Here is a 14,620-nt window from a genome sequence, read left to right on the forward strand (position 1 = left end):
GATGTCATCAGTAGTTGCCTGTCATTTACGTTAGCGCTTAGCTGCCAGCGCTTTGAGAATATGTTACATCGGTTTTACTCTAAAAAATCAAAAAAAACTCACTCATTACTTCAATTTAAATGTAAACCTCTGTGCTTCAGAGCACAGCAACGTGAAGACACATGGTGGGGCGGAGGGATCATCAGTTGTGGGTCCCTAAGGCTCCCCCTTGGAAAATACACTTTGGGACACCACTACAGCTTATGCTTCTTATACCTTTCAGCCTTAAATTGAAGGGCGTAGGTGCATAAATGCAAGAATTGGAACCGTTCAAAAGAGATCTTCAAGAACTATTCCTTACCTGAAGCCGATTCGATCTGAGTTGTCATGAATTCATTTGTTTTATACAAGAAACACACACCAAAAAAAATAAATTTTAGTTCATTTTAAATGTAACTAGAAAACAACCATTTTAATGTTTCATCCATGTCTAATAACTTGACCGTAGGGATGCTGGGAATTTGGATATTGATCCAATACCAAGTACTTACAGGGCTAGTGTCAATACCAGTACTTTTCCTTGAAATGTTTGGTTGTAGAATGATTTCAGAATTATAAATATTAATTACTAGTTAACAAAAATGTATTTTTGGGACTACATTTCTTTAAAACACCCTCTAATGTGGGATAAAATACTTTATTTTTGTTTTTGCTAGAATGTACTTAAGTGTTTTACATTACCAAAGTCTTTTTTGGGATCCTTTTTAGAAACCAGACAATATGGCAGCAATAATTATTATTTATCTGGTTTGTTGTCTTGAAGGGTTTGGTGTAAACAGATGCTCCATTCAGACTGAGTGAACTGCAGTCTCCACCCCTGACCGTGACAGCGCGTCTCCTTTAACCCAGCAGGTGAATCCTGAGGCTCCGGAGCAGGAGCCCGCCGCTCCTCTGTTCTGGCTGCTCTGGCTGCTCCTCCACATTGATGGCTCTGCTCCTCCTCGGGGAGAAGCTCCTCGCAGCCTCCTGAGAGAACCCTGCGGGGGTCCGGGTTTCCCCTCTGCGCCCAGAGGAGCGGCAGCCGCGGGACTGCAGAGGATCCGCCCGGCGCGCACCGACGATGCGCGGCAGCTGCGCGGAGACGCTCCCCGGGACTCCGGAGCGCGCGAGGCGGTTGCGGATCCGGGAGCCTGAAGGCGGCGTGGACGCACCTCTGTCTGCACGCGTCAGGGAATTATGAGCGCGGCGGAGACGGAGGCGGGTGGAGGCTCGAGCCAGCGCCACACCCGGGAGGAAAGCGAGGTGCTCGGCTCCCGAGGCCCCAAAAACCCCGATGGCGGAGACGAGGAGGAGGAGGCCCGCGGCTGCGGGGACGCAGCTGCGGAGGCCCGCGGGGGGCCTTTCTCCGGCGAGGAAGGGGGCACGTCCTGCAAAGCGCAGGGGATGCCCTCCAACAGCAGCAGCGACACCTGCATCCCCACCCCCAGCTGCCGGATCTGCTTCCAGGGCGCAGAGCAGGTGAGGTGCCGCCCTCTGACAGGTGACAGGTGCGCGTCATGGCTGTAAGCATATCAGCGCAACAAATCTACAGGAATCATGTTCATTTAAGATAATGTTGTTGTTTTTTCATAGACAGGGGCGTTTCAAACAAATTTGGGGGGTTTGGGCAAAACATAATGCCGCCACCCCGTAACACTCAGCTTCTAAAATGACTCTAGAAATATTGTAAATACATTATTTTACAAATAAACACTGCAAGATGTAAAAATCTATTTTTTTTATTCCAAACTTACATTTCTTTAAGAAAAATACTGTTGGAGGTATAGTAGTTATCTCTGGAGAACAAACCTTCTGCAACATTTATCCGCTCTTTTTTGAGTAAAGTAAAAGAAATTCTGCAACATAAAACTAAGCTTACAAAATAATATCAGTTAATGTTTAAGACGTTTTACTTTTTAGAAAATATCAAATCAAATTTTATTTATAAAAAAGCGCTATTCATGCTATAAAACACTGTCCAGATGAAAACAAACAAATAAATAAATATTCAGGCACTAAAATTTGACACAAGAAATATGAAAACACAACTATAATCACAATTTATGCTTTTTGTTAGACTTTTGATTCAGATGAGACTCAACCCCTAGAAGGAAAATACAGCAACTGTGACATTCTTTTTCATGATCTGTGGTTCTGGCATTTGATTTTAGTAATCCAGTTTGCATTTGAATTTTTCTGTAAATGAACTTGGAGTAAAGTATTTGGTGAGGTAGAAGCCAGGCTGGATTTATGTTTTTTAAACAGACAAAAACAATAATAACTTAATAACTTTTTATCACAAAATAAGGATCCCTTGTACTTAGTCCTCTAAAATCACAAAAGTACATTTTTTTAATTCTGCTTGTGAATGAATTCCCATCCGTCACTTTGGAGGGAATGTCGGAATAGAATCCACTTAGAGCGTGGCTCCCGAGCGAAGCGTCCGCCTGTCTGCAGGTCTTCCCAGAAGAACGCTTGCAGATGTGGACCAGCAGGGACAAATCAACACTCCATCCATCCATCTCTGAAATCTGACACTCTGCAGGCCCGTTTGGCTCGTGACAGCCAAACGGGGAGGGACGACTGATCCCAGCCGGAGCTTTAGAGAAAGAGGAGTCGGGGCGGTGGACGCATAAGTGAATATCCTGTTCTCCGAGCCTGTTAGCAAAGCTAATCGAATGACTCTGCCTCCGGGTCCAGACTGCTATCTGATTCAGGTCCAAAGCTGCAGGCTGGACAAAAGTGTGTTGGACATATTTTACTGTTACAACATGAGGTTAGGATTTTTCTGACACAGTGTGTATATTTCAATAAACCCCTTTTGTAACTTATACTAAACTTTATTGATATGAGCACGTCAATGTAAGGGGGGGGGGGGGTCATAGGATGGCACAAGGGCTAAAGGAGGAAAACTTTGAGTAGATCCTGATGGAATTCCAAAACTCCACTGCATCTTTTCCATGAAAGGTAAAGTCCTAGTTTGAATCTTTAACAGCCCTTTTTTGGAAAACAACAGAAACATTTTTCTCTTCTTCACTTTGTGATCAGATGACGACGCTGTGAAGTTATGCAATTAGGAAATGTATGAGTCATTGGAATCGTTCTGTCTGCTATTTTCTATATTTGTTGAATAATAGATGATCAGATGAAGTATATAAAGATTTATAAGTGGTTTTTTTTTTTACATTTTAGTTCACGAAACTGTATTGAATTGCATTTCTTTAACCCTTGTGCTATCTTAGATGACCCCGACCTTACATTGACGTGTTCTCCCTACCATGACAAAGGTGGATAAAAGCAGGAAAGATTTCATGTAATCCATGGACACCATAGTGAAGATCACAAATCATTGAAGAAAAAAGGTTCAGAGCACTGTCTAGTGGGTCTAGGTGACCCAACTCCCAACGTTAAAGTGCCTAGGATAGCACAAGGGTTAAACAAACAACACATGGGGGAGAACATAATTTCTTTTAAGTTACTTTCATCCAAATTCTGATATTTAAAGGACTCGTGCAGGAACTTTTATGACTGATTTCAGAAGCTCAGTGGACCCAAACTGGATGCTGTTGCCATGGCAACATCAAACAGAGAGTGAAGTTATTACCCTTATTTGAGGCCTGCGCCTGTGTTGCAAAGCCTTTTTTTTCAAACCTTTTTTTTAAAGTTGCTGTTTTGACCTCAACAATCATTTGTCCGTCCGGAGTTTTCATGACTTAGGCTTCAGTAACTTGTTTTTAGGACTTGTGGAACCAGTCTTTGGGTTTGGTTCAGTCTAGCTTCAGTGAATAACTGACGTGTTCATTCAGTTGAAAGCCTCCAAGGTCCTTTTAAACCCACGAGGTCAACGCGGCAGAGGGAAAAATGACCTCTCTGACCACTGACCTCAAGCTGCTATTAATATGCCGCTCGCAGCTCAGCTGGCAGGTCGGAGCAGCAGGGAAGTCTGCTGTGGAGCGCTAGCAGGGAGGAAGGAGGCGGCGCCGTGATTAATGTTGCGTCTCTTCCTGCTGTTGGAGAAATGATCGCTGATGTGAGCGATGGCGCTGGTGGACAAATCCTCGGTTCTCTTTGATGCATGACCCGCTGGAAGGGTTTGACCAAGAGGGAAGAACAAAAACTTTTCCATGATTGGAAAGTTGTGAAGGGGTATCGATAAAAAAGGATGTGATGTGAATCCAGGGTTCAACATTGATCCAGAAACGGAGTTTCTATGTAATCCTGAGCTGACTGAGGGATAATCTATAGCTGCTGTGGCAGAGATGAATCAAAGACGCAGAAACAGCCGGCGTGTTGATTTTTCCTGCTTTTTCCTTCTGGAAGCAGTGAGGTGAAGGCTGGAAGGAATTGAACCATCTGGAGACGTTTTAGAGCTAAAGCAGTTCATTTGCATCCGTTTTCTCTTGGCAGTTCTGGAAACGTGGTTTGCTTGTAATCATTAAAGATCCATTTGTGTCAAAAAGTGATGCATCCTGGGAGATTGTCATCACACAGGCGTTTGTGTTTTTAGGCCGTGTCCAGATTGTGGTGCTTCTTTTATAAAGCGGCGCAATGCGGAGAAAAACATCAAACTGAGGTCAAAACTTTTATAACCCAGTTTAACTAAAAAAAATTCCTGAGCGGAGGAAAGGAAGCTACATGTTTTTAAAATGTTCTTGTAGCATTTTCTGATGATGGAGGATATATATTAAATACATTTAAGCTTAAAAAGGCATTTTTGACTGACTACTACGCAATCCTCTAGCCATGAGGGGACCTGGGTATGGGTCTCCCTGTACCTGTCCCCAGCCTGGATAAAATACAGGGTTATGTCAGCAAGGGCATCCGGTATAAATAAAATACAATAAAACAAAACTCTCTGCCAAACCTCACGTGTACATCAGTTTAAGCCACCACCAGTGTCTGAATGTGTGAGTGAATGTGTGTGTGACTGGGTGAATGGGTCTGTGACTGTAAAGCGCTTTGTCCTTGTAGGAAGAAAGGCGCTACATAAGTATATGCCATTTACCATTTACCATAAGCTCATTCGCTATGGCAAAGCTGAAGGGATATGCCCAAAGATGAACCCCTTAGGCCTGCACTAGGTCTAAGGCTTTACTGATTTACTTAGAGGCATACAGTGTGTTACAGGTTCCAGGTTCAGTTAACTTGGCATTAAAATGTTCAATGCAGTGAAAACACAAGGCTTTAAGACAAGAAAAAACATCAATAAATTAAATCCTTTTTGGAAATTTCTACTCTTTTTTTTTTTTTTTTTTTTACAAATTACTGAGACATTTTTTGTTTTATGAATATACTGCTTTCAACAAAGAGTCAACATGTGTCTGGCCTGTTGTTGGAGGTTAACTGAAGTGATAGTACTCCTGGAGAACACAACAAGGTCAATGTTGGCCCCTGGTTAATTTCATTCATTCATTCATTCATTCATTCATTCATTCATTCATTCATTCATTCATTCATTCATTCATTCATTCATTCATTCATTCATTCATTCATTCATTCATTCATTCATTCACATACTTTCTTATTACATTTTTAACCCCTTGACTCTTATTAAACCACTTCGGCTCCAAATTTAATCTAACTTAGCACCTGCTTGAAAGCCAAATCATAAGTGATTTTCTTTAATACATATTTTTTATTTGGGTGTCAAGAGGTTAATTTAATTTTTTTTGGTCAATTTTCATCTTTATTTTATGTTACTTTATTTCCTTTTTTTTGGCTTTGTTATTTGTTTTACCCAAAATAAACTTAACCTTTTTTTTCCAATTAGCTCTAAGAAAATAGTTCTTAGGTTCTCTGGGTCTAATCTTCTTTTATCTTGGTAATATTTCCACTTGGAGTCTTTCTGACAGACGCGGGTCTCAACTGCTCTGTTTTCTGTAATTCCAAAGTGAATCAATTATATTTTCATTCTTATGGACTAAACCAACCAAAGCTCCAAAAGTTTGTCTGCTGCTTTTACGCAAACCAAAATAATCTAGATTATAAGTAATCCTGAAACTATATCTAAGTAATGCAGGAATTATGCAGCACATTAGTAATGTAATAAAGGGATTACTTTCAGATTACATTACATTCAAACCTGCAGTGAATGTAATTTGAGATTTGATTTCTAATCTGAGGTGCTTTGTGTAGCCATGGGGGGAGGGGGGTGTCCTTGCAGAGGTTATCTATAAAATGTATAAATGCATAAAATATGTGTTTTTGTTGTTTAGATTTTGACATAAGTTTTGTTCATGCAGCATCTGTTCCAGACGAAAAACACAACACAGACTACAAAGATGACAGTTCATGCAGTCAGTACATCCGCACAACCTCTGGCTTGGAAAAAGGAACAAACTTGAATAAAACCGCAGCAAATGAAATCTTTTAAAAAAATGTGAGCTTTTCTTCTCCAGTCAGTCATCTCACGTTGACATGTTGACACGTTGACGTCATCACACATGAGTAGGTCGGTGGACACAATGCGATTCATGTTGAAGACTGAAACCCAAAGCAGCAAACCTCTAGGGTCAGAGGTCAAAGCCCATTTGGTTTGTGAAGCTACTGAAGCAGGGCGGAGAATCCTCCACCCGAACCTTCTGGTCATCACAAACATCCATGGCTGAAGCTCCGTCTTTGTCTGTGCTGTTCAGGGCGACCTGATGAACCCGTGCCGCTGCGACGGCTCCGTCAGGTACACCCACCAGCAGTGCCTGCTGAAGTGGATCAGTGAGCGCGGCTGCTGGACCTGCGAGCTCTGCTGCTACCGCTTCCAGGTCATCGCCATCAACATGAAGAGGCCGTGGCAGGTGAAACGGCCAAATGCATCACTTCTTCTGCAGAATGAAATGAAAAACCACCTTTTCTGTAGATGCGTTTTAGGCTTATCTGAAGTGGGAGGAGCCTTTGGTGCAGAATGTAAGGAAAAGGATCCCTTTCTCCACAAGTCTGACATTCACAGTTTACTTCACAAGCAGGTCCTAAATGAAACCCAAATCAGGGTTTCTCCTTTCTGTACCATCCTGTTGTAAATCCTACGTGCACCGCATTCCAGAACGTTCATAGAATTATTGGATAGAGTGGTTGCCAGATCGATTTGGACCTATCTCTGCTTATGCTACGGTCACAAATTCAACTGCCACCGTTCAATGGGGAGGCATCGGCAGAATCTTCAAGATTTCATGCCACCGCGTGACTTTAAAAAAAAAAAGTTTTTGATAACATTTGCTGAACAACTGGCATTTAGGTCACCGGGCAGTGGCATTATGGGAAATGTGACCTTAGTTATACTGACAATTTCTGATTCCAACGTGGAATATCACAAAATAATGGCGATTGAATTGACTTCATTTGGTTGGAATCGGAGGGAAGCCATTTTCTGTGGGTCATGTCACACTGCATATGACACAGTCCATTTGTCATATACAGTCAATGGTCTGGGTCCATGTTTCTATGGCAACCACTCTCAACAATCACTAGTGAGCTTGTTGGAAGGCCACACTCCCACCATTGCAAAGCGTACATCCGTCAATCAAATGTGCCGAACGTTTGACGTGAGACCACCTCTTTTACTGAGGAATCCAATGGGTCAGTTTATAACTTGAATAAATTGGATTAAAAAAAAGTTTTTCTTTTTTAAAGGATTATAAAGAAATTTTTTTTTCATTAGCAAAGCTAGAATGTTTTTTCTGACTAATAGCTTTTTATTTCTCTATAGAAGTCTCTGGGATTTTGGCTTCTTAGAGCCAGGTGTACTTCCTGTTTTGAACTTGAGGTCAATGCCCTAATCAGACTTCTGCCCGACTAGCGTTCACTTTTCCTCATGATCCGAGCCTAAGCGTAGATGTACCTGCTTTACACAGACGGCTCTCTTTACACTGGGTTACCGTCCTCTGACTGCAGGTCCCACCAAACAGAGGCGTGGCTGTTCAGAGAGCGGTCCATGTGAGGCGTTTTATTTTGAAAATCCAGAGCCCTGTACACTAATTATTGGCTTGACCTTTTCTCTCCCTCAAAGAGGTCCTAACTCTTTTCACCATGAAAAGGTTTCCACTCAACAAAGTTCTCTTCCAGCTGAAGTTAGTTTGGTTTTCCACAAACCTGCTAAATTTAAACTCATAGATTTAGTTCTTTTCTCCACTTCTAAATGTAGTGAGAAAGACTCGTCTCTTTTCATTTTTCAATTGTTTTTGTTGCCTCCTCTGTGTTGGAGCTGAGGTGTTTCCCGGTCTCCTCAGTGGCAGTCCATCACCATCACCCTGGTGGAGAAGGTGCAGATCATCGCCGTGCTCCTCGGCTCCCTCTTCCTGGTGGCCAGCATCTCCTGGCTCTTCTGGTCAGCGCTGAGCCCTCAGGCCATTTGGCAGCGCCGCGACGTCCTCTTCCAGATCTGCTACGCCATGTACGGCTTCATGGACCTGGTCTGCGTTGGTGAGCTCCTCAGCACTGGAATTAAATCAAACTCTTAAGTTCGTAACCAATCCTCATGAAAGTAGAAGCATCCCAACGTTGTTTTTCGGTTTAATAATTGGCTTTTTAAGTTTTTAACAGTTTTTAACTTTAAATTACAAAATATAAACACGTAAAGCAGCAAAACCAGCGGGTGTAGTCTTTTAAATACAGATTACAAAGTCCAGGTAAATTTCAAAACATTTAAAAGAGTTGCTTGTTCCATGTTTGGATTGTAACAGGTCTGATTGTCCATGAGGGGGCAGCAGTGTACAACGTCTTCTTGCGCTGGCGGGCTGTCAATCTTCACTGGGATGTTCAGAGTTATGACAAAGCCAAGGACATGGAGGAGATCAGCACTGGCCCCCCATCTGTGGCCCCTAGGACGCTTTGGTTGCCTCTGGCCACTATGGGGCCCAGCAGCCCCGTCCATTCCGCCCAGATCGGGCCCCATCCATGGAACTGCCTCTGCTTGGCCCCGTTCTGCCCCAGACTGTTGCCCCGGAATGACCCGAGCCAGGACGCGGGCTCTGGAGAGGTCGTGATTCGTGTGACATCTGTGTAGAACTCCAACAGCTGCAGTTTGAATCTCTTTTTGACTTTTCTTGTTGCCAAATCTTTTTTTTAAAGTGAGTTGTTTTTTCTCTGTCTGGGGGCCGGCCCTCAAACCCACCTCACTGCTTTTCAAACGCATAAAGGTTTGAGTTTGGGCTTCATCCACCCATCAGTCCGACGGCGAAGCGCTGCATCCAAAGCTGTGTGGAATTCAGACTAAATGCAACCAAGTTGATCACTTTTTGTTCGCCAAGTCTTGGATTTGAAATTGGATTCTTCTGTCTGGACTCTGAATGTGTTCATTGGTTTTTGCCGAGTCATGTTAACTGCAGATTGATGGTTCTACGTTAGCATGAAGCTTTTTTAAAGTTGACCTTAATTAACACCATTGATTGTATACATAAACTGGACCGAGTGAGTGTGACGTCACCCATAAAAAAAATGTAATCAGTTAGGTTGCCATTTTTTGGGATACTTTTATCGAGGCATTTGATTGGTCAGTTTATAACTTGAAAAACTTCTATAGAAAAAAACAGAAGGAAAAAAAAAAGATTTTAAAGAACAAGTTAAAAAAAGTAGTAGCGCAAGAATGGTTATTCTGACAAATAAAATGACTGAATAACAGCTGTTTATTTCTCAATAGAAGTCTATGAGATTTTGGCTTCTTGGAGCCGGCAGGTACTTCCTGTTTGGGACACGAGGGGGGAGGGGTCACTCATTCCAGGTCTCATATGCAGTCAATGGTTGACCCACACTGTCTAGCGAGCTATCGTTAGCTATCAAGCTTTATTTTGGTTGAAGACGTATTTTTGAAGGCTAAAGCAATAATCACAAGGTTACAAAAGCTGAAACGATAAACAGTCGGACCAAAGTTTCAAAGTTATTTGATGCAGTCTCATAAATCTAGTCACTCATGTTAACTTAAACATGTTGTTGTCTGTATGTAATGCAGATTCATTCTTAACATTTAGGTGTTGAAGTACAATAAGCTACTTGAACTCATTTTTTTTATATTACGCCAGATTAAGAAGGAATTGTATAATTTCTAAATGCCGACAGAAGCCTGACAGCTTGAACGGTTTATATTTCTTTTATTTAAACTTTAGTTTAAGAATAAGTTGGATAAATGAATTGCTGCTTCTTTTTTCGTGTAGTTTTTATTCCTCATCTGAAACAGAGAGAAAAGCTAGCATAGCTAGTTTTTCTCTCATTTAAGGGCACCAGCCTTACCTTCAGCTAGTTAAAGTTCAACAGGTTTATCCCGATTTGTATTTGTAATACAGACTGTTTGCACAATTTGGCTGCTGATCCGATCGAAAAATCAGAAAAAGGAAAAATACTTCCAAAGGAGTGACAGACATTTCTAAATGCACAAAGGAGAAGCTGCAGAAGTCGCTGCATCATTTCCAGTCATACTGTGTCTTTGTTTGAGCCTTCTCTTCCTGGTTTGTCTCATCGGCATCAGTTCCTGGGCCTGGAGTAAGCACAGCTTTGGGATTCTTTTTTACAGTGTTCTGTGGAGCTTCCAGTTTACGTCTGTGGGTTTGCAGGGTTTTGAACAGATTTTTGGACTTGGCCTCTTTTGGGTTTTTTAAATTTTTTTTGGTGCCTTAAGAGGCTGAAGACGTCTCAATGCACGAAAATTACTTGAATGTGTCTTTGCTGTTTTCCTCTTTGTTTTGAATGTAACTCAACTGTAATGTATAAAGATTATTTATACAAATGGATCAAATTTGTATTTTTTCTTTTACTTCAGTCAGACAAGAAACATCTTTTTATTTGGAGAATATTGCACAATGCACCATGTGGAGCCTTTTTTAATCTTTTTAAAATGAACCCTGAAAGTTCAGATTAATGTCACAAATAAAAAAGGATTCATTCATTTACTCAATTTTAATCAATTTATATATTTTATAGCTTCCTTTCAGAGGTTCCTAATCTAGAATATTAGAATAAGGTTTCATTTCACACTTTTATTTTGAAAGACTGTTGGGGTTTTCTTCGTTGTTCGCACTTTTTTACTTTGTGTAGCGTTTAACCCTTGTGCTATCTTAGATGACCCCACCCTTACATTGATGTGTTCTCCCTACCATGACAAAGGTGGATAAAGGTGGAAAGATTTCATGTAATCCATGGACACCAGTGAAGATCACAAATCATTGAAGAAAAAAGGTTCAGAGCACTGTCTAGTGGGTCTAGATGACCCCACTCCCAATGTTAAAATGCCTAGGATAGAACAAGGGTAATGCTTGTAGCTTGAATTTCTGGTATTGTTTGAAAATGATCTTCTCAGCTCTCTCACACTTTCTACAGTAAAGGTATTATTTCATTTTGCACTTCATTAATATAAATGCATTTTTATTAGCCAATCTGGCTAATCATTTTTGTATCTTTTTAAGATAATTTGGCATAAATTATAATTTTACACTGTCCAACATTTAACCTGTTGTTAGGTGAGCTGCAGCTATTTCCTTACAAAAATTCAACTTATTTTGTTCTTTTGAGGTTTTGTGTATATATTCTGAAATTGGTTTATATTCAGTCAATTTGAGCTTTTTTAGCTTTATTTTAGCGCATACATTAGCATTTTTGCAGATGCTCTTTACAAATGTATCACATCATAACTGTGTTACTCAGCAATTTTTAGATCTTTTGAACATTTTCCGGCTAATTAAATATGTTTTTACTTAGTATAAGATAATACAGAATTCTAATAAAGATACATTAGAATTCTGCACTTTTTTGGGGGGTAATTTTGTTTTTTGCATGTGATGTTCTGATTTCTAGTACTCAGCATAATTCCTTCATAAGTTTTTGAAACTTTATTCCACGTAAACTTTTCAGTTATTTTTAAAGTTTCTTAGGGTATATAACTTTTAGTTTTTTTTCAATTAGCAAAGGTTAGCTACATGCTGCAACATTATTAGCTAAATTAGCATATACCATGCTAAACTCGTTTGTTTATCTATTTCTTTTTTTGGACAGCACATTTTATTTTGAGATTATTTTTGTATTTGTCATACACACACCACTGTCCAATTACATAACTTTATTGTTAAAATCCTCAGATCAACACAAAATACAGCTAACATGAATGTAAAAGTTACCAAAAAATTATCATGAAATAATCAATCAGAAGGCAAAGACTTCCAGTATGAAATGTACAGCCATTTGATTCTATATATGTCATTGCACATTATACCAATATAAGTACACAATTTACAGGAAGGCACTGTGGAAGAACACCTGCACATGCATCTTTGGATGGACCTGCCGCCTGCGGAGCTCCAGGGAAATGTTGCAGGAATGTTTCACCACAAACAGTCCGGCCGAACAAGTTATCCATGCTGAAACGTACAGATCGGACCAAATTCCACATTTTTCCTCTACGGCTTCATGTAATCCCAAAAAACATGACATTCCAGCTTCTGCAAAAGATCTGTTTTCTTCTAGAAAGTCAAGTTACATCAACAGAGAAGCAAAAACAAGTTCTTTTTACTGATGTAACAGATTAGAGTTCCACAGCTTGAATAACTTGTACAGGAGGACGGGTTCTGCGGTGCGCTAATACATTAAAGGGAACATGGGAGCACTGTTTAGGTCACGTAACACACAACTGAGTTGCTTTGTCAATACAAGACCAGGCACTTGTGAAGCCCTGATCCTTTAGAGACGGTCTGTCATGTTTTGAAAAAGCTTCGGAGGAGCTTCAAGAGATTTTTTTTTAACATCAGAGCAACCTAAGTTCTTGTATTTTCTTTTTTTTTTTGACAAAATACAATCAGAACCTCAAAATGTGGCTTTCCTCCAAAAAATAAGACACTTTTTAAAAGTCGAATTTGCCTTGAGAGCTTACTGTAAATATATATTTTGAGAGTTTTAGGCAGGATCTTTGATCCTTCATCCTAGGTACATTCTTTGCGGGAGGCGTTGATCAGTTTTTCAAAACAAAAGCTGGAGTTCATGGTTTCCTGATGAAGCTGCTTCGGCACCGATTCAAAGGCTGACTTCACCAGGCGCTGCAGTGGCTCTCGTGACTGCTGACAGACTGACAGTTACTGTAGCGCTTCTTCACAATCATGCTGATGTAGGCCTTCATGAGCTTGGCGATGTCCATGACCTGTAGGAGAAACCAAGACCGTTATGAGGATGGCGTCAGAGGAAACACGCCGGCTGGAAGGGGAAGAGTCGTTCGCCACCAACCATTTGGGTTTCAAAGAGCAGCTCTCGACCCTCCACTGTGATCTTGTAGACGTTGGGCAGCGGCGCTCCAAAGGAGAGGATCTGCTCGTACGGGAACACCTCCAGAGGCCACGGCTCGCCCCGCTTGTACACTGAAATGGCCTCTCGACTCACACCCAGCCACAGCTCAGAGGGGAACGAGCCGTCCCCACACTGCCGGACAACAACAGGAAAAGGTTGTTTCTGATCCTGAAGCCATGCTTTTATTATTTTGCACTAAAGCTACAAATTTCTCCTGAAATCTACAGCGACCTCTACGATCTGCCTGTTATTTGTAAAATTTACTTTGTTCAGGAAAATTACTTTTCAAGATTCAAAGTGTTTAATATCATAAGCAACAGTGAAGCCAAGTTCTTACTTTGACGTATATAAACAAAAAATGTAGTAAATAAAAAAGAGTATAAGAAACAGAGAATGCAATAAGTTAATTTTTTCAGCTGTTTTAACGTCCGTAAGCGTAATCCGACTTATTTTCTGTTGCTTTTCATTTTTTCGGCTAGCTAAGCGTATTTTCAAAATGAGCAAACTTTTCAATCCGTCGCTAAAACACTGAGCAGCTGTTTTTAGAATAGGTCGAGGGTTCAAATGGCAACCTAGACCTCACTTATTACAAACATTTGGGATTCAGAGATCTTTGTTTTTTTATTTAACCAAAAAAAATTGGTCATTTTATTCTTTTCAACATCACATTTAGCTTTTTCAGCATTTTAGCTTTATTTAAGGGACATTAAACCATGCAAGAGAATTTAGCAACTTTTTTAGCCTGAATGTATAAATTGACAGTTTTATCTGATTCATCTTATGAACTTTTGTCTGTTTTAGGAATCTTTTTCCGGCTGCCTTAAAATTTTTCAGGTAATTTTGCTTCTTACAAAGAATTCTTTTTTTTGTAAATCTCATTTTCATTGTAGCTGTGATAATGTGAGGCATCCTTTTGCATCTTCATTATTGACATTTCAGCTGTCTTAAGCTACGTTCACACTGAACGCGGTAGGGGTGTACAGTTTCAATGCTAAGTCAACGCACAAACACCATTAGAGGTCTTGGGTCGCGTTTGGAGCGTTGGGCGTGGCACGGCGGTCTGCCAATAGCGTGTTTCAGGCGGTGTGGCGTGATGTTTTCAGAGTTCAAATGTTGCAACTTTGGCAAAGGAGACACATGGCGTCATACGGACTCAGTCATTGGTTGCAGTCCAAACCCAACATGAAGGAGAACCTGATCGTTCTCCTCCTTAGACAACCACAAAAAGGTCCTCTAATTTTATTCTTATTCATATTTTATCCTCCTAGGACTAATGTGGGACAAACTGGGTCGCAGGGACACGGACGTACCGCTGAAAGCGCCGCTCCCGCAGTAGATGGCCTGATCTCTCAGC

At 40.8% G+C, this 14,620-nt stretch overlaps 2 protein-coding genes across 2 annotated transcripts in view; one reads left to right on the forward strand and one right to left on the reverse strand.

Annotated features, from left to right (window-relative positions):
• Nucleotides 1–867: 867 nt before the first annotated feature.
• LOC101160348 (E3 ubiquitin-protein ligase MARCH11) lies at nucleotides 868–9,586 on the forward strand. The gene is made up of 4 exons (XM_023965397.1): nucleotides 868–1,497; nucleotides 6,654–6,809; nucleotides 8,238–8,430; nucleotides 8,691–9,586. The coding sequence occupies exons 1-4, from the start codon at nucleotides 1,216–1,218 to the stop codon at nucleotides 9,011–9,013; spliced, it is 954 nt and encodes a 317-aa protein (XP_023821165.1). The 5' UTR covers nucleotides 868–1,215; the 3' UTR covers nucleotides 9,014–9,586.
• Nucleotides 9,587–12,037: 2,451 nt separating this feature from the next.
• The window catches only part of myo10 (myosin X), a 117,812-nt gene continuing 115,229 nt past the window's right edge, over nucleotides 12,038–14,620 (reverse strand). The window contains exons 40-41 of the mRNA XM_011486183.3: nucleotides 13,207–13,398; nucleotides 12,038–13,123 (exon numbers count right to left, since the gene is read on the reverse strand). Of these exons, the coding sequence (XP_011484485.1) occupies nucleotides 13,013–13,123; nucleotides 13,207–13,398 (303 nt within the window). The 3' untranslated portion in view covers nucleotides 12,038–13,012. The remainder of the gene's footprint in view (nucleotides 13,124–13,206; nucleotides 13,399–14,620) is intronic.

This window comes from Oryzias latipes, chromosome 17 (assembly GCF_002234675.1).
Source record: "Oryzias latipes chromosome 17, ASM223467v1".
Classification (NCBI taxonomy): Eukaryota; Metazoa; Chordata; class Actinopteri; order Beloniformes; family Adrianichthyidae; genus Oryzias; species Oryzias latipes.